Consider the following 20,518-nt stretch of genomic DNA (forward strand, 5'->3'; position numbering starts at 1 on the left):
CCATCTCTGCCAGGAATTGAACCCAGAACCCCTGTGACCAAAGGGTAGCACGCTAACCATTTAGCCATGGAGCCAGACGTAGATGAAAGTAACAGAGCGAAACAAATAGTTGTTGAATCCAAAAAGAAGTCACGGGAAGATTTTGGTAATAACCCGGAAAGGCTGTGTCAAGCAGCAGGGAAATCTTTCTGTACAGTAATAAAGAATCTTAGGAAGGGAGGGAAAAAGGAAATGAACAGTGTTTTGAGTAATTCAGGTGAACTCATAATAGATCCCAGGGAATCACTGGACAGGTGGAGGGAATATTTTGAACATCTTCTCAACGTAAAAGGAAATCTTCCTGGTGGTGTTGCAAACAGCCAAGCTCATGGGGAGGAGGAAAATGATGTTGGTGAAATTACGCTAGAGGAAGTGTAAAGGATAGTAAATAAACTCCATTGTCATAAAGCAGCGGGAATAGATGAAATTAGACCTGAAATGGTGAAGTATAGTGGGAAGGCAAGGATGAATGGTTTCATAGAGTAGTAAGATTAACATGGAGTGTTGGTAAGTTACCTTCAGATTGGACAAAACCAGTAATTGCACCTATCTATAAGCAAGGGAACAGGAAGGATTGCAACAACTATCGAGGTATCTCATTGATTAGTATACCAGGGAAAGTATTCACTCGCATCTTGGAAGGGAGGGTGCGATCAGTTGTTGAGAGGTTGGATGAAAACCAATGTGGTTTCAGACCACAGAGAGGCTGTCAGGATCAGATTTTCAGTATGTGCCAGGTAAATGAAAAATGCTACGAGAGGAATAGGCAGTTGTGTTTATGTTTCGTAGATCTACAGAAAGCATATGACAGAGTACTAAGGGAAAAGATGTTCGCCATACTGGGGAACTATGGAACTGAAGGTAGATTATTAAAATCAATCAAAGGCATTTATGTTGACAATTGGGCTTCAGAGAGAATTGTTGGTACAATGAGTTCTTGGTTCAGGGTAGTTACAGGGGTTAGACAAGGCTGTAATCTTTCACCTTTACTGTTCATAGTTTACATGGATGAACTGCTGTAAGGTATAAAATGACAGGGAGAGATTCAGTTAGCTGGAAATTTAGTAAGCAGTTTGGCCTATACTGACAACTTGGTCTTAATGGCAGATTGTGCCGAAAGCCTGCAGTCTAATATCTTGGAACTTGAAAATGGGTGCAATGAGTATGGTATGAAAATTAGCCTCTCGAAGACTAAATTGATGTCAGTAGGTAAGAAATTCAACAGAAGTGAATGTCAGATTGGTGATACAAAGCTAGAACAGGTTGATAATTTCAAGTATTTAGGTTGTGTGTTCTCTCAGGATGGTAATATACTAAGTGAGATTGAATCAAGGTGAAGTAAAGCTAATGCAGTGAGCTCGCAGTTGCAATCAACAGTATTCTGTAAGAAGGAAGTCAGCTCCCAGATGAAACTATCTTTACATCGGTCTGTTTTCAGACCAACTTTGTTTTACGGGAGCAAAAGCTGGGTGGACTCAGGATATCTTATTCATAAGGTAGAAGTAAGAGACAGGAAAGAAGTGAGAATGATTGTTGGTACAAACAGGTTGAAACAATGGCAGGAGGGTACTCGGAATGAGGAGATAAAGGCTAATTTAGGAATGAACTCTATGGATGAAGCTATACGCATAAACTTCCTTCGGTGGTGGGATCATGTGAGGAGAAAGGAGGAGGATAGATTACCTAGGAGAATAACAGACTCTGTTAATGGAGGGTAAGAGAAGTAGAGGTAGACCAAGACGAGGATGGTTAGACTCAGTTTCTAATAATTTAAAGATAAGAGGTATAGAACTAAATGAGGCCAAAGCACTAGTTGCAAATAGAGGATTGAGGCGACGTTTTGTATATTCACAGAGACTTGCAGACTGAACGCTGAAAAGCATAACAGTCTATAATGATAATGTATGCATGTATGTACTTAAAGAAAAGGATGATAGTCATGTTGATGTTATATTTGACATGCAACAAAATCAACCCATTGTGTCATGACAAATGAAAAGCCACTAAACAAAAGTAAAGTTTTCTTTTATACGTGGTTGGAGACAGAAAGGGATCATGGAGTGAATGAAATAGCTTTGGGTGTAAAAGACTATCTTGAGCACCTAGAAAATAATCTTCGCAAGAAAGGGGCTAGAGATAAAAAAAACTCTGGCTATTTTCAGATTCTTATATATCCCAAAATAAGATAGTATTTTATTAGCATCAGTGGCACATATTCACGAAAAGTCTAAAGTTTTCAAATCAGTTGAACATTATTTTCTCATTCGAGGTCATAGCTTTTGCCACCAGACTGAGTGTCCGTGAACGTAGAGAAAAAATACTGAGAGAAAGAAGAGATTGTACCACCTATTGTGTATCATAGCCTACTCAGTGATCATGGACAAGTGAGAATACTGCAAAAAGATTGGAACATCTATGATCTGAAGGGAAAATCAGGAAATATTTTGAAAGGGAAAAACCTTTCAACATCACGAAAACCCACATCATTCAATACAGGAAACATGAAAACTTGAAGGTACCAGTCGCTGTTCGATACACATACAGTGGTGAATTAACCATTGTATAAATACTCAATAAAGGAAAGATTTCCTTCAAAGAAATGGACTTGGCTTCATAGTAAATCACGTTAGTAAGTAAAAGAGCCAAGATATGGCAAAATTAATGAAATTCATACAAATACCTGGGGAAGCTAAAGAGTTCCATGAAGTGGTTCTTAACAGAAAACATATCAAGAACAAGCTGAATGTAAGTGATGTGATGGAGGATACAGAAGTTGGGGAAACTGACTGAGAAATAGAGAGGTCTAGTCAATAAAGACAGAGATTCATTAATTTTATGTCTCTTAAATTTTGAAACACTATATATACTATTACCACTACCATTCTTTATTTATAGTACTGTGATAATGTCTGTGTGTAAATTCTGATATTTCATGCTTTTAAATTTGTTTTATGTATGCTGTGGAGGAAATGTTTACTCAATAGGATTATGCAATGAGCGAGTTTAAAAAAACTAACACTTTCCCCTAATACTTTTGTAAAAACTATTCAAATTTGTGCTTTTGGCTATACTTATATCAGATTGTAACTAACAAATGAAATGTTTAAGATGGACTATGTCAAAATATCCTTTTTACTCTATTGTCTAACCAGTTTTTTGTCTCTCCTGAAAAATTATGATTTTGCAAGGAGCAAGTTTTGAATAAACTGTCCTCAATTGTCCTGATCCATATTCCTGTATATTGCCAGATGTGTGAGTTTATCACCTCACGCCTTAAGAATAACTGAGATAAGAGACATGCTCACCAAATTTTATTCACAGGGATGGCCAATTAAGATGGTACCCAAATTAATTAAAAGGTTGATATAAAAATTCTTACCTTATACCTCCAGAATAACCCTCGTCATCTATAAAAACACAAAATTAGAATTAATCATGGCCACAACAGTCAATGAGATAGGCTTAATTTAGTAAATTTACTATGCAAGGAACATTTGCAACAACAACAACAACAACAATAACAACAATAACAATAATAATAATAATAAATGTTTGGAAACACACCAAAATCTAAAGCAAACCATGTCTTAACAACATACCTTGAAATAGCCTCCATATTCAGTAGTAGTAATAGTAGTAATAATTGTATTATTATTATTATTATTATTATTATTATTATTATTATTATTAATTAGAATTATTGCAAATTCTATTCATTTTGTATCCTTTATAGGACTAACAGCCCATGACAGTACTCTTGCTTAGCGCTGAGGACTTTTTAACTCAGACACTGTCAAAGCATGAAAAGTGAGTATATGTTAAAAAGTCACTAAAGAAATTATAAAGTCAAAAACTCATCTGCAGAATTAATTGTGAAAAGGAAAGGGAGAAAAAAATCCTTTCTTAGTTTTCTAGACCGGGGTCGTCCTCTCACCCTCAGATATCTCCTCAATTGCAATCATTTAAGGTCACTTAGGTTAAGTGAACCTCGAACCAACCCTCAGGACCAGGTGAAAATTGTTGACCTGGCTGGGAATCTAACCCATGACTTCCGGGTGAGAGGCAGACATGCTACACGTGGCCCGCAGGGACTGGTATTTTCGTAATGATGGAGGACTATATGTGGCTATAAGGTTCAGGAGAGAGAAAGTGAAAAGTAAATTGAAGTAGGATATGGGCAGAGAATCAGACAGAGGGGCATGTTTAGGTCCAGGAAGGAGACAAGAGGTTGAGGAATGTTGTCAGGTTCATTGGGACAAATTTCCACAAAATATTCTCCAGACACATCATCATCATCATCATCATCATCATCATCATCATCATCACTAGTTTCTTTCTTATTTTTTTTTTTTTTGCTAGTGGCTTTAGGTTACACTGACACAGATAGGTCATATGGCGACGATGGGATAGGAAAGGCCTAGGAGTTGGAAGGAAGCGGCCGTGGCCTTAATTAAGATACAGCCCCAGCATTTGCCTAGTGTGAAAATGGGAAACCATGGAAAACCATCTTCAGGGCTGCCGACAGTGGGATTCGAACCCACTACCTCCAAGATGCAATCTCACAGCCACGTGCCTCTAACCGCATGGCCGACTTGCCCAGTCATCACTAGTTTCATCTACCACCATATTCACAGTAGCTTTAGTGCCATTAGAAACAACTGAATGTCTCGTCTTTAGCCGCGGTGATCCTGGGATCGTGTCCGGTATAATTTTGTCGCTACTCTCTGAACTAAGTTCAATATCGCTATCCGGTAAATCATCTGTGTTAACTTTGCATTGTTCCAAATACTGCGTTAATTTGTCGTCATCAATACGTGCACGTAAACCACTTGCCATTTTGCTGTGACAAATCCACTCACTGCAAGGAGCAATCTCGTACTGATCGGTTAGCGGTATTTGTAAAAACAGGAAACGATTCTTGTGAAATCTATAACACCCTCTTAGACTGCCAAAGCAAGGTCAGGCACACAATCACGTATAGCCCCTTTGCTATGGGTTGTCACAAAAGTATGCACGTCACTATAGGTTGCCACAAAATTATGTATGTCACAGAATTTTAAGCCTTCCAATGTAATCGGCTCTGGCAACTTCCGAATGGATTTTTAAAGGCCGATCTGATCGGTTTTGGCAATTTAAAGGGTGGGTGCTTTCAGTACCACCTGGCCCCAAGAGAGTTAAGCAAAGACTTACTATTTATGGTGAAGTGGCCTATGTAATCTTCAGTCTTATGATCCGGGAAACCCAGGTCACCTTATGGCATTTTCTAGGAGGAAATATTGTACCTCCTATAAACAACCCAAACATGCCATACATATAATTCTGCATTAACATTTCATGTCCCTATACAATGTCCTCCAGTGATGTGTTTCAGGACTTTATTTTCAGCTCCAGTTTTTGCATTCAGGTCTCCCATCATCATCAAGATGTCCCCTTTCTGTACATCTGCAAAATTTCATGCAGCTTGCTATAAAAATTGTCTTTCTCTTCTTCCTGAGACATCTCAGTGGGTGCATAGCATTGCACTACTATGACAGATTTTGCTCTGAATGCAAATCTAGCAATAATGATACATTCTAACATGAGACACCATTCTAACAAACTCTTCTCCATCCCATTACTCAAGTGCAAGGTTATCTCATCACTGTGGTTATTGTAATCTCAACTTGAATGTAGTAAGATGGATCCATCTCTGGTCGTAACTATTCCAATTCATTTTATTATTATTATTATTATTATTATTATTATTATTATTATTATTATTATTATTAGTTTGTGCATGTGCTCCATGAACAGCTGCTACATTGTTTTATTTTCTAATTCCTTTCATATTATTATTATATGTGTAGGCGCTCTCAAACAGGTGGTACTGTTCTAGAGAATTCATTTGTTAATTCAAAATATGTTTTAATCTACCATAAAATGGGTATAGTTTGCATCACTTTCAATAGTTTCTAAAACGAAATGCTGTTTCAGAGACGTTACACTTGATAGCTGCAGTCAGTTAAGTGTGCCCAGCATCCAGTATTCAGGAGATAGTGGGTTCGAACCCCACTGTCGGCAGCCCTGAAGATGGTTTTCTATGGTTTTCCATTTTCACACCAGGCAAATTCTGGGGCTGTACCTTAATTACTGACATGGCTGCTTCCTTCCCACTCCTAGCCCATTCCTGTCCCATCGTTGCCACAAGACCTATCCGTGTCGGTGCGACGTGAAACAACTTGCAAAAAAAGAGACGTTACAATGCCAGAAGATACATACAACTCTTTAATGGTGTTGTGTGGGTTAGTAGGCATGCACGTGTGCATAATTCAATGACCTAACAATTCTATTATACGTTTTATTGTGATCTAAATAATGATGCAAAGTAACCCATATGAACGGGTAACTTCGCATCATAGCTTATATTATAGATAAGAAATGTGTTTTTCCACCATTCAATACACAATTTATTTTAATAGATTAAGCTAGTACCGGTTTCGGCTCTTTAACGGCCATCATCAGCTAGTACATGTTTTGTTTTAGCCATTAGACAATACACAAGTTGTTACTGTATTAGGCATCCGGATGTCTAATGGGGGATGGAAATGTATATAATAGCATATAATTAAAATATCAGTGGTCAGGTTAAAAAGTTACAAATAGAGCATGAGTATGTAAAACATATTAAAAACACACAGGTCACAATGTATAACATTTAAAAAGTTTCAACACATTAAAATAGTACGTATGGGTAGACACTTGTTAAAATTTTCAATTTATGCTATGTGGATTCCATTCTTCTGTCCTCTGTGCAGATCCTTCTAAGTAATATTGATTTTAGTTGCGTAGGGTAATCTTCGAGGACATTTTGAAACTAGTGTACGTCTTAATGATGTGGGCCTTTGTCATAATGAAGTTTTGTTATGTTATATATCCCAACTTGTGATATACTATGGCAAGTTTCAATACAGCAAACAGCAGGTCTCGAGCATGTATTTAGAAGTAGTCGGTGGTAACACTTCTCTCGTCTATGTTTGTTCTTGTAGTCTGTAAAGATAAGGTGATATAAGTATGCCGGTAGTGTGTGCATGAAGGAATTCCTAGTGTGTGTATGGAAAGAGTACTTACTATAGTTGTTGTGGAAGTCTTGTGTTGATGTGCTTGAAGGCTTGTTGTGTTCTACTGCGAGTGAGTCTGGGGCTCATATTAGCTGTGGAGGGGAATGTAGGTGGAGGGGAAGAAGGAGTGGCCGTTGGAGAAGTAGGGGCGGGGTCAGGCTTGTGATTCGTTGGTTTGTTAGAGCGTGTGTTTACTATTTTGAGATAATCATTCTTTAATGTCGGAATGGCTTTGTCAAAAATAATGCTGGTTTTTTCATTAATATCATTAATGTTATGATTGGGGTTGGCGTATTGGTCTAAAGAAATGTAGAAATCTTCGGTTATGTTGAGCAGGGGGCCCTTGGAGTTTATATTTAGTATCGTCATGTCGTTATTGATGTTTGTGAAACTATGCTTGGATTCTTCTACATGTTTCACAAACATCAATAACGACATGACGATACTAAATATAAACTCCAAGGGCCCCCTGCTCAACATAACCGAAGATTTCTACATTTCTTTAGACCAATACGCCAACCCCAATCATAACATTAATGATATTAATGAAAAAACCAGCATTATTTTTGACAAAGCCATTCCGACATTAAAGAATGATTATCTCAAAATAGTAAACACACGCTCTAACAAACCAACGAATCATAAGCCTGATCCCGCCCCTACTTCTCCAACGGCCACTCCTTCTTCCCCTCCACCTACATTCCCCTCCACAGCTAATATGAGCCCCAGACTCACTCGCAGTAGAACACAACAAGCCTTCAAGCACATCAACACAAGACTTCCACAACAACTATAGTAAGTACTCTTTCCATACACACACTAGGAATTCCTTCATGCACACACTACCGGCATACTTATATCACCTTATCTTTACAGACTACAAGAACAAACATAGACGAGAGAAGTGTTACCACCGACTACTTCTAAATACATGCTCGAGACCTGCTGTTTGCTGTATTGAAACTTGCCATAGTATATCACAAGTTGGGATATATAACATAACAAAACTTCATCATGACAAAGGCCCACATCATTAAGACGTACACTAGTTTCAAAATGTCCTTGAAGATTACCCTATGCAACTAAAATCAACATTACTTAGAAGGATCTGCACAGAGGACAGAAGAATGGAATCCACATAGCATAAATTGAAAATTTTAACAAGTGTCTACCCATACGTACTATTTTAATGTATTGAAACTTTTTAAATGTTATACATTGTGACCTGTGTGTTTTTAATATGTTTTACATACTCATGCTCTATTTGTAACTTTTTAACCTGACCACTGATATTTTAATTATATGCTATTATATACATTTCCATCCCCCATTAGACATCCGGATGCCTAATACAATAACAACTTGTGTATTGTCTAATGGCTAAAACAAAACATGTACTAGCTGATGATGGCCGTTAAAGAGCCGAAACCGGTACTAGCTTAATCTATTAAAATAAATTGTGTATTGAATGGTGGAAAAACACATTTCTTATCTATACTTTGAGTCTGTCAATACGGAAAATGAAATTTATAAATAATAATCATAGCTTATATTTCTGTATATTTCAATGAATAATGTGACCAGAAGCAAAGTTACAGTATGGAACGGCCAATTGTATGGTAATAAAGGGCAACACATTACGGATGATAATATAGGGATTCATATGAGAAATAACAAATTTTAAAGAAACAAGTTGCTTTACATCGTACCGACACAAATAGGTCTTAAGGCGATGATGGGATAGGAAAGAGCTAGGAGTGGGAAGGAAGCGGCTATCACCTTAATTAAGGTACAGCCCCAGCATTTGCATTGTGTGAAAATGGGGGAAACCACGGAAAACCATCTTCAGGGCTGCTGAGAGTGGGGTTCAAATCTACTATATCCCGAATACAAGCTGATAGCTCCGTGACCCAAACCGCATATCCACTTGCTCGGTACAAAATAGTTTATCATTTTGATGGATTTTTCTGACCATGTTTTGAATAGCTTATGGTCACAAGAATGAATATGTGAAAACATTGTAACCAAAGTGGTGGGAATATCTATGCAAGTTGTTTAAGGCATGCTTTAAAGTTCCATCTACTAGACTATGCCAAATTTCATTAACTTCAGTTGGCTTTCTGTTCAGCAGGTGGGAAAAAATCTTTCATGTTTGGTGCACAAAGTACCCCCTGAAGATGCAAAGTATACCTATTTTACAGTATATATTTTGAAACTACTAAATTGAATACTAAAATCACAATTGTATTGTTCTCTCCTCTTGCAAAAGAATTTAAGATTACTACTCCGATGTCTTTTTTGTTTCTACAAGAATGGAGCAACTATAAAAACAGCTATAATTTACTTACCTTCATCAGGAGATTCTGGAGGTGTCTGGTATACCCTGTAACAAAATTTTAAAATATCATTTATACATAAATATATTATATAAACTATATATAGTTAACTTTTCCATACATGAAATGATCTGTGTTCAAAATGGCATTAGTCTAAATATTAACTAAATGAATACTACTATCCTTCATAATTCTGAACATAAAAATTAACTTTATGTCTTATATAATCTACTGTACAAAGCTCAAGAGATAATCCCTTAAAGTGTAGGAGCGAGTAGGGGGAAATGGAATGTGTTGAAGACCTGTAAGTGGGTACATGATGTGCTATTGGCTACTGGCAAGCAATATCTCATACTGTCCTCAATAAAAACATTGTGAATTGTTTGGACACTGTGTAAGCTTATGCTGGATAAATACTGCAACCTGTGTGATGTAGACCTACATCATTTTATTTCAACACTAGCATGTGCCCGCAGCTTTGCCCGCATTTATTAATTCAACCGTTAGATGTTTCTAAACTATTTATTTAGAAGAAAATTAAAACATTATATTTATCAACTCACATCGTTTTGACATAAATTGCATTAAATACATTATTTAATTTTTATTATATTCTTACTTTCAATGCTTAAGATACCAGGTTGATGGATGGTACAAATAATATTAAAACCATGTAAAAGACCATGTTATATAGTACAAAATATATTGTTTCCTTATAGAGCTTCGGAATAAACTGTATTAATGTCTTTCCATTTGGAGGTAAAATGTATACTGTATTGTGTTTGCCTTTCGAACTCTTGAACAATCCACATACAGTTGACAATGGCAGAAGCACCGTTTTCAAAGATGGAGTCCTACAACTTTAAGCGATTGTCCAACGTCAAAATCTCAGATCTCTGTGTGTCATAGATTTGACTAGGCTTCGCACACATACACACAAACACTTCCAAATATTACGCGCTGATGGGTCCTCATGTCGTGGTCTAAAAATGGCTTCCTACTTAACGGACTTACAATCCGAGGAATACTACTTCGCCGCAGCATGCTCAGTCATGACTGTGGCTTCAGTAATATTTGTCATCAGTTTCAGAGCCGTCTTAATTGAAGAGGAAAGGATTCACATTCCTGAGAAGGATAATCGGTGCCACAATCGCCCACCCCAAGATGTTTGAGGGTGCTCCAGGTGACTCCAAATTGTTCAAAATATATCTGTCATGTAGTTGACAGCCTCATCTCTATGACATGTCATGTCGATAGACTTTTCAATTTATAGAAAACCAGATCATTCTTGTGAGTGTTACTTGTTGATGACGTTGACAGCTTCATGTCTTGTGCAAGGACTGCTCTTAGACACAGCCATGCATCTAGGTGAAAACCTGTGCCCACCTATGACAAACATTTTAGATCTTTGTTTGGGGTAAATTTGGCTGGGCATCACACACATGAACACAGACAGACAGACAGACAGACAGACAGACAGACAGACAGACAGACAGACAGACAGACAGACAGACAGACAGACAGACAGACAGACAGACAGACAGACAGACATGGATTAAAGGAAAATGGCTTCCTATTCCACAGACTTAAAATGGCATCTTGACTGATGTATGTATTACTCCTTGATTATTATTATCGTCTATCTTGTGTTCTATATGTTTCCTCTAAATGTATAGATGTCCAACCCTTGTCCCCTTTCTCTACGGAGTTTGGGTATGAAGTGAGATGAATCTTCGTAGCGAATTTTTACGACCGAATGACTTTCATGACTTCAACCTAATCAGATGAGTTAATAAGATGAAATGAATGACATGATATATGATAGTAAGAATGAAGAGGATGAAACCCAGCGCCGGCACATAGCCCACTCCTCTCGAATAGCTCAAGACTTTACGTCCCCATCTGACGGATGAATCACCATCAACAGCGTCGTATGCCCTCACACCATGTAAGACCAAAAATGGCTTCCTACGCCCTGAACATAAAATGGCTCCTTGAATTGTGTTCTCTACCTATCTTATGTACATTGCCTAACGAAAGTGACTCCATGGATTTAATCTTGGCGACAGCACGTTGGATTGTCATATCCCAATACACATTTTCCAATGGTTTTTCATTCATAACTCACCAACAAAAGCGAAAATGAAAATTCCGGCTTTGAGGTGCATTCGGATCCCGCTTCATCTACCTATATTCAAAATTTCAGATCTCTGCGTGCTGTAGATTTTGCTGGGCATCGTGCACTGACACACAGACAAACATTTCCTTTTATTATTATAGATACCATATGTGTTCCAAGTAGACTATGCAGTGGCCTCCACGGTTTGCACTAGCCATGCATCTTGGTGGGTGTGCTAGGTACCAACTGATGAGAACAACTTAGCACATGAGGATGAAACGCTGGCAACCAGGAATGAGTTAGCTGAAAAATTTGTAATGTCCAATAACGGACCATGTATATTGGTATTAGAAATTTACTCATTCGAGACAAATATTTCAGGTTCCCTACGGGAATCAACATACCTATCATTGTGTCAGTAAGTGACTGCACATGTTTATTCGCAGATTAAAATACCATTTAACCAGCATTGAAAATTAATCCTAATAGTTAAATTACTGTAAGAAGTTTTTCATGCATTGCTTTGTTCTACTGTTCTGTGCTATGTGTTGAAAATAACAAATGGTCATAGCTGTGACAGGACTATATATAGTGAAGTGCAGGGGATTATAGCCTCCATAATAAATGTGCGAGATGAGGAAGGTACTAGTAATCAGCTGGTGCATTCTATAACCCCATCTACAGAGAGAGAGGTGAGGTATGCATGGCACGGGGAAGTTTAGAATTGAATCCAAACTTCTAACACACTATCCAGTGATAAGAAACTGTATGCCAGCCACTCTCCTACCCTGTTGGCCAACATTCTGATGGTGACATTTTTTTCCACCAACAGGACTCAAACCATCTAACCATGGTGCTATCCCCCTGTGCGTGCAGGTCGTAAAATAACATCCACAGTATCGGCTGACTGTCATAAGGGGCGAATAGACTAAGAGGGGTCCTGCAGGTTCTTAACTTGGGAGCATGCATTGGCGGCTATGGGGCCCTTAGCTGAGTCCTGGCATTGTTGGTCCCACTTCATTATGCCAGGCTCCTCACTTTCATATGTCCTACTCGACCTCCCTTGGTCACCTCTTATATATTTCCGACCCTGATGGTGTTAGGATTGCAAGGTCTAGGAAGACAGAGTACATGACATTAGATCCTCGAGAAGTTGGAATCATCCACATTGATGGTGAAGATCTACCACGAGTAGAGAAATTTAAATATCTTGGCTCCACACTTTCTGATGATGGCAGACTTACTGATGAAGTCAACAAAGGGATACACACAGCCTGGCTGAAGTGGCAAATGACAATGGGTGTCACCTGTGACCGTCGGATGAGGACCATCTGAAATCTACGATCTACCGGACTGTTATCCGTCCAGTCGCTCTCTACGGCACTGAGTGTTGGCCTGCTACGAAGGAGGTAGAACGTCAACTAAGCGTCATGGAGACAAAGATGCTTAGGTGGACAGCTGGCATCACTAGACTGGATCATATTTCAAACGACAATATTAGGAAACGCTTTGGCGTTGCACCAATCCAGAAGAAAATGCAGGAAAACCGTCTGCGCTGGTTTGGACATGTGTTCTGTGCAAAAGACAATACACTGGCAAAGTCAGCGTATACATTGGGAGTCGCTGGAAAGAGGCCCAAGTGCCGACCAAGACAGCAATGGATCGATACATTGCAAAACGACTTGAAAGCTGTAACACTACATCCTGACATGGCCCGTGACTGAATGAAATGGGGACACACAGCGGACCCTGCCACCAGGCGGGACAAATGCTAAAAAAGAAGAAGAAGAAGGTCTAGGATCTTTCATTTTCATACCCTTTATGGCCCTTGTATTTCCTAAACTGATGCCCTCATTTTTTTGAAGCGTCAGACTCCTTTCATTCCCCGCCCCCACCCCCTCAATTACTGCCCAGCTGTACTTCCTCTTAAAACAATAATCACCACCACCACCAACCCGGTGCCAGAACATAAAAACATGACGTTTTAATGATCATGGCCACCAGGGAGCGATATCAAAATGATACAGAAAATGACTGGTTGCAATATACCCACCATGTCCAGAAGCTGGAAGAAGAGTGCTGATAGGGGAATAGAATTACTGAAGGTGTCATTGATAGAAACATTAACAGCAACACAGAAAACAGCAGCGAAGAAGATTCTGGTGAATCACTCTCCTCTGACAAATATTTTATTTTTGTTTTACACACAGCCTGCTTTAATTTGGTCAATTAAGTTTCATGTTTTTATTCTGCTGTGATATTGTTGTTATTATTATTATTATTATTATTATTATTATTATTATTATTATTGAGCCATGTATTTGATTTCCCCTCGCCCTTATACTATTTACTATGTCTATTTTAATGGTTTTCAACTTATTTTTATGCACTGCTGTGTTATTTTGCCCCTTTGAGTTGTGCATTTGGGCAAATTGTAATAAAGTATTCCTAAATTATGGTCCCAGGGTGAAGGAGCCTTTTCCGCCCTGGGAGCGGCCTGCCCTGTACTTGTCTCCCTTTGCTTCCCTCCCTTGCCCCTGCGGATGCGCTGTGCTCTTTTCACGCAGCTTGTGTATGTCGCTTTGCGTCACGTGGTCTTGCATCATAGCTACTCTTGGTGAGGCCGTGCGGGCTTGCTGGGAGTAGGCATTCTTGTTCTTGCCTTGCTGTCTCTCACTTGAGCACTTCACGGACCCGTCTTCGAACCCAGGACCGCTAGGGGTATGGCAGGTAAGCATCTAAGACTTGCTTAAACTTACGGATGATGGGAGGACATTCCTTTGATTGTAAGCCACTGGATGGACGCTGAATGTTGTTTTAAGGCATTATAAATGCTGAGTTGCTTGGAAATTGTAAAGTTATGTGTGAACACTTAGATCTGTTTACTCAGGCTTTACTGCAGCTTAAGTTATTGGGAGTTTGTGCCCTTGGTAGTTGTAAATATATATATATATATATATATACTGTACCGGTTACGACCTGTACATAAGTATTTTTTGAGCATAAGTTACGTTTATTTACCACGCGTAATGTTCCGAGAGCGCCTGGTTTGTTCACCAGCAGCGAGGACCAGCTAGCGAGTGTATGACGACTGTGAGCTGTGACGTAGCCACAGGGGCTAGCTAGACCGCCCGCTCGTCTCAACACGTGTTACCAGCCTTGACTGGTATTTTCTGGATTCCACGTCACTTGTTCTAGAGAGTTCGATGGAGAAAATTTTGAAATTTCTATAATAATGATGCTAGCGATTCGAGCGATATGTCATCTTGTTTGGGATCACCTAAACGTCCCAATGCTCGAGTTTCAAGCAAATCCATCGAGGGATTCGGGAGATATTCAATCAAACCGTATTATGACGTAGACGTCCCGAATCGAATAAAAGGAGGACCTACTGTAGCCTATTCACACAGTCTCAGCTGAGTAGTCAGCGGGGACACTCTTGCTGCTACTATCATTGTGGAACTCTGTCATTCTACAAGTGTGGGAAGACGATTCTTCCAAGTACTATAAAGTGGACTCATAAGACTACGAGTGTTGTAGAAAATTGTCTAAGTCTTCGTAATTGAACTTAGAATATTTACAAGTGTTAATTGAATGGACTTGTATTATTTACGTGCCTTCGAGACTGAAACTTTTCTAAGTGTTTGGACTTGTATTATTTACGTGTCTTCGAAGCTGGAATTTTTCTAAGTGTTCGTGAAATGGACTTGTATTATTTACATGGATTCGAGACCCGAATTCTTCTAAGTGTTCACTAAATGGACTTGTATTATTTTCATGTGTTCGAGACCAGAACTTTTCTACGTGATCATTGAATGGACTTGTATTATTTATGAGTATTCGAGATTGGAATTTTTCTAAGTATTCATGAAATGGACTTGTATTATTTACGTGCAATATTTGCGACTGTTGAGGAACTCATCCTTCTAATAGACAGTGATTGATTAACATTGCTAGTGATGAACTTTAACTTTCCAACGGCTTTAAACGAAGTTAGGATTTCACTTACATTTACTCAAAGACTTGTACATTTGCCAGTGTTGGTTTAAAAGACTTATAAATTTCGTCAGTGAATTTACTTATGTGGAAGGACTTGTGTTTCCGTCAGTGGTCACTCAAAGACTTTATGAATTTCACCAGTGATTAACTTTAAATATATTCAAACTTCCAAGTGAATGGACTTGTTTTTTTCATTCGAGTTTAGGCAAAGACTTGCACCTTCGCCAGTAATGAACTTTGAGTTTAACTATAATTTCACAAGAAGGGACTTGTATTTTTCGTTGCCAAAAGTTATTCAGGGACGAGGATTTTTCTAGTGATGAACTCTAAAATTATTAATACCACTCATATCGTTTTAGGAGTGTTGGAAGTCTTGATGTACAATTATCAAGAACTCTGTTTATAAGTTGATCATCCAAGGTTTTCATGGACTCAGTGCTACTAGTGACCTTGGGAACATCAATCCTCTCAGTCTCATTGGGCTGAGGTTGTACATGACTATCCACAACATCGCCTGGATCACCGGAGTTCAACCCGGGCCTCAGGGTTCGAGACATCTCTACTTGCTGTCAATCCAGACAGTCCAGCTGCCTCTGTCTGGAGTATCTGGAGTCCCTGGAATCCCTGGAGTCTTCTGGAACGTGCTTCAACCAGCTTGGCTTGGTGAGCTGGAGAACCCGAGCCATACTATTGGAATACGAGGAAGACAATCCATTTCTACTTAGAGGTGATGTGCATATTCATGACTTATTTGAATAAACTCTTGTGCAATCAGAGTCAAAGATTTTCTGTAGATAGGACCCTTCCTCCTGTACCGAGCCCTAGCTACAATTAATCCAGTTTTTCGCCCTGAGAACTATATTCATGCCACTTTAAAATTTAATCTGAGAGTCGGGCTCTTTTACTGGTACAATATATATATATATATATGTTGAACAAGGTATTCAACTTCCCTAGGAGTCTTAGGCACTCAGAAGCGTCTTTTAATGAAAGTATACGGTACTATTGTATGTTATGTTAGGGGTATTTGCGCTCCCCCTTGAGTCACTTGAAGTGGCGTATTGTTAATAAGCCTTATCCAGAATTAGCTATTATATTGTAGTCCTCTGGTGTTAAACTGTGAACAGGGCTGGACCCCTGTGAATTAGTATAGGGCACGTGTCAATGTAACCTTAGTGATGTTGATATTTAAATCTTCTCTACTCTTTTCGGTGTTTATCTATTTTGTTCAATAAACCTTGTTAAGCTGATTTCCTATGGGTATCAGTGTTCTTGCCCTCTGGGTGGTTTCCTATCCTCGCAAAGTCCAGATCCTATGGAGGCCGCACCTTCTGATGGTTTGCCAGTGATAATTTACAGTACAAAAACTGGTAGCAGAGCATGGTTGGATCTGAACTTGTTTTCGATTAGCCGAGGAATTTGAGCCCGTAACATTCTTTCCATTTCCAGGATTTCTTTAGTTGTTGTGTGGCTTATATTAATTTCACCATGTCCATTCGAGACATACCTTATCGGGGATCCCTGCGGAAGGAGGAGCTTTTATATGAACTTGGGATACGTAACTTAGAGTCTAAAGGCATCGTCAAGGCCGAGTTACAGAATAACTTAAATAGACCGATTACAGTACCTCATTATACCGAAGGTGAGGTCGCTAGTGCGCTGTCCCTTATCCAGCCTAACCTTTCCAATATTGCATCTGTGATGGATTTTCTGGAGAATGACGTGGCTTCTCCTCATCAACTTAAGAGACTACAGGGTAGATTAAATCATTATTGTCAACGAGTGGAAGATCTCCTTTCCCTGGAATTGAAGGAAGAGATATTGAGTCAGTTTGTGGAATTAAAGGACACATCAGCTGACCTTTTAAAGAAAGTGGAGGCCTGGTTAGCTGGGCTTTCCATTAAATCAAAGCCCGTTCTTCCCCCACCTGCCCAGGTGGAAGGCGAGTTGAACCAACAGATTCGTAGTTGTAAGATTGACGAGGAGAGAGCTTCGCTTCCACCGCAGCAGTCTGTTCATTTAAATGCTCCTTCTGACTGTCGCCCGTTGAACCAACAGTCAACCTTGCCATCTCTGAGCTCACCCTTTTCGAATATGCCTCACCCTTTGAATATGATGTTGAAAGGTGCCCCTCGTTACTCTGTAAATTCGGCAAGCGATGTGGTTTCCTTTCTTCGGTTTCTGGTTGAATTTTTGGATCATGCCTTAGTCTTTGGGTTAACGCATGTTCAAATTCTACAGATTATTTATCCATATACGGTCGGGGTTTTGTCAAATAAAATCGTTAATGCTATTTCAAGCCAATCCCCACAACATCAGTTCCATGCTCATTTACTGGCTCAGTTCATTCCTCCTAGGGCTCTTCATTCGCTAGTCCAAAAATTTTACTTTAGGGTGCAGCGCCTGGACGAGACTTTATCGGAGTTTATTTCGGATATTAAGTTTTATGCCAGAGTTTTTGCGCTGAATTTTACTGAAGAGTAGATTGTGGCTACGATTGTGGAGGGCATTTCTCCAGAATACTGTTCATGTTTATGCTTCGCGTCGCAGCCTCGCAATTTTGAAGAGTTGGAAGCGATGGTTGTGTCCGCGGAGGGTTTTCGACATGCAGATTCCCTTCAAGTTGAGAGTACTTCTTCCTTGCCTTGTGATTATTCTGGCTCTCCGCTTGTTAGTAAACCTGCCCCATTAAAAAGATGTTTTGGTTGCAGGGCTTCTGATCATCTTCGAAATAAGTGCCCTGCTCGTTCTACTAGCGCACAGGTGTCGGGTGCCAGTTCAGGCACCAGGGTTCAGTCTAGGCCTTCTAATGTCGTATGTTTCAGGTTTAGGATTCCCGGTCACGTGGCGAGGCAGTGTTCGCATAAGCCAAATGTTAGCTGACTAGACGGGGAAGCGGGAAGCGCTGGCCTCCCCGATCTATCACCTGTTGATCAACATTATTCTAGCATTTCTTCCGGGAGACATTCTTCTGGCTGCCCCCTTCAGTGTTTAGGCATATCTACTGAGGTCAAGGGTTTAGCCCCCTTTGTCAAGGTAGAGATAAATAATGAACCGGTATCAGCTCTTTTGGATTCGGGAAGCGTAGTCTCATTTATTAGTGATAAGTGGTTTGCTCTCAATAGTCCTGTTTGTACATTTTCCGATGTCCTGCCTGTTTCTCTGTCATTTGTTGCTGCAAATTCTTTGAGAGTTGAGGTTTCTGGCGTAGTAAAGTGCAAAATTCGACTGTCTAATTTTTCCTGGAAATTTCCCCTGTATGTGGCTAAAAATTTGCCGTATCCTATAATTCTTGGCTCTAATTTTTTTGTGTATACAGGGCTGCTTTTGGATATGCAGGAGGGCTCCTGCTGGTTTAAATTTTGTAATACTACTAAGATACCCTTACTTATGTCTAATTCTGTTTCTTCGTCTGTAGTGTCACCTCCTCAGGATCAAATGGAACCTGACCTTAGTCATTTGCCTGAGGATCAGGCTGGATGCATCAGGGAAATATGCAATGCTTTCCTGGAGGTTTTTACCAAGAAACTGGGGATGACGAATCTTTTGGAGTACAAGATCGAGGTCACAGACTCGGTTCCGGTTAGGTCACCGCCCTATCGCTTGGCTCCTCTGAAAATGCAAGAGTTAAAAGAGATAGTTAATAAAATGTTGGATCAGGGCATTATTCGGCCATCTACTTCTGCCTACTCCTCCTCCATCTTCCTGGTCCCGAAACCTCAAGGTGGTTATCACCCTGTGCTGGACTATACGGAGTTGAACAAAAAAGTGGTATTGCAGTCAGTTCCTCTCCCTGATCTGCATTCTTTCTTCTCATGGTTCAAGAAGGCTAGATATTTTACTATTTTAGATTTAAATCAGGCGTAATATCAGATTCCGTTAGCTGAAGAGTCCCGTCATTTGACAACCTTCGCTACGGACTGGAATCTTTACGAATTTTGCCCTCTGCCCTTTGGCATTTCCACTGGCGCTGCCGTGCTTACTAGGCTGCTTGATCAACTGTTTTCTGACATCAAGTTTAACTACCTTTACTATTATCTTGATGACGTAGTAATTTGTTCCGAAACATTCGGGGATCATCTCCGCCATTTGAGGGAAGTGTTGTCCCGTCTTCGCAAGGCCGGTCTCATGGTCAAACTTTCTAAAGTATCTTTTGCCAAGCACCAAATATCCTTCTTGGGACATATAGTGTCATCCAATGGTGTGTCTGTTGATCACTCTCGCACCCAGGCCATTCGCCAGTTCAAACCTCCTCGGGACGTTAAAGGTGTTGCCCGCTTTGTTGGAATGGTGAACTTTTTTCGGAAATTTATTCCAAATTTCGCCAATCGAGCCAGGCCTCTTAACGCCCTCCGACGTAAAGGGGTTAAATTTGAATGGGGGCCCTCCCAACAAGCTGCCTTTGATGATTTAAAGTTGGCCATATCTAACGCTCCGGTGTTGGCTGTGCCTGACTTTTCCAAGTCTTTCATCGTTCAGACCGATGCATCGGCGTCTGCGGTTGCGGCTGTCCTTTTGCAGGACTCGGAATTGGGGAGACGCCCCATTGCGTATGCCTCTAGGACCTTGTCTTCTGTCAGAGCCAAGTATTCTGTATACGAGCTGGAAGGATTGGCGGTTTTGTTCGCCTTAGAAAGGTTTTCACTTTACAAAGGTGAAAAATGAGAGTATCCTCCTAATTCAATACAATAAATATTCCATCATTAGATGGAGTAAACAAATTCAAACATGTTTCGGCTCGTTAGAAAGGTTTCGTATTTACCTAGAGCATGTAAGGTTCGAACTCGAGACTGACAACCAGGCATTGAGCTGGGTTTTGGGGAAGCCTAGGAAAACTGGCCGTCTGGCCCGTTGGGCCATTAGGATCTTGGTTTTTCAGTTCAACGTACGTCATATTCGTGGTTCGGACAATGTAGTCGCTGACTCTC

The 20,518-nt window shown here is 39.8% G+C and overlaps 1 protein-coding gene across 1 annotated transcript in view; it reads right to left on the bottom strand.

Moving 5' to 3' along the window:
• LOC136875915 (fibrous sheath CABYR-binding protein) overlaps positions 1–20,518 on the bottom strand; it is a 381,453-nt gene that overhangs the window by 118,036 nt on the left and 242,899 nt on the right. Inside the window, exons 16-17 of the mRNA XM_068228254.1 lie at positions 9,485–9,519; positions 3,419–3,446 (exon numbers count right to left, since the gene is read on the bottom strand). Coding sequence (XP_068084355.1) covers positions 3,419–3,446; positions 9,485–9,519 — 63 coding nt within the window. The remainder of the gene's footprint in view (positions 1–3,418; positions 3,447–9,484; positions 9,520–20,518) is intronic.

Source organism: Anabrus simplex, chromosome 6, assembly GCF_040414725.1.
Source record: "Anabrus simplex isolate iqAnaSimp1 chromosome 6, ASM4041472v1, whole genome shotgun sequence".
NCBI classification, from domain to species: Eukaryota; Metazoa; Arthropoda; class Insecta; order Orthoptera; family Tettigoniidae; genus Anabrus; species Anabrus simplex.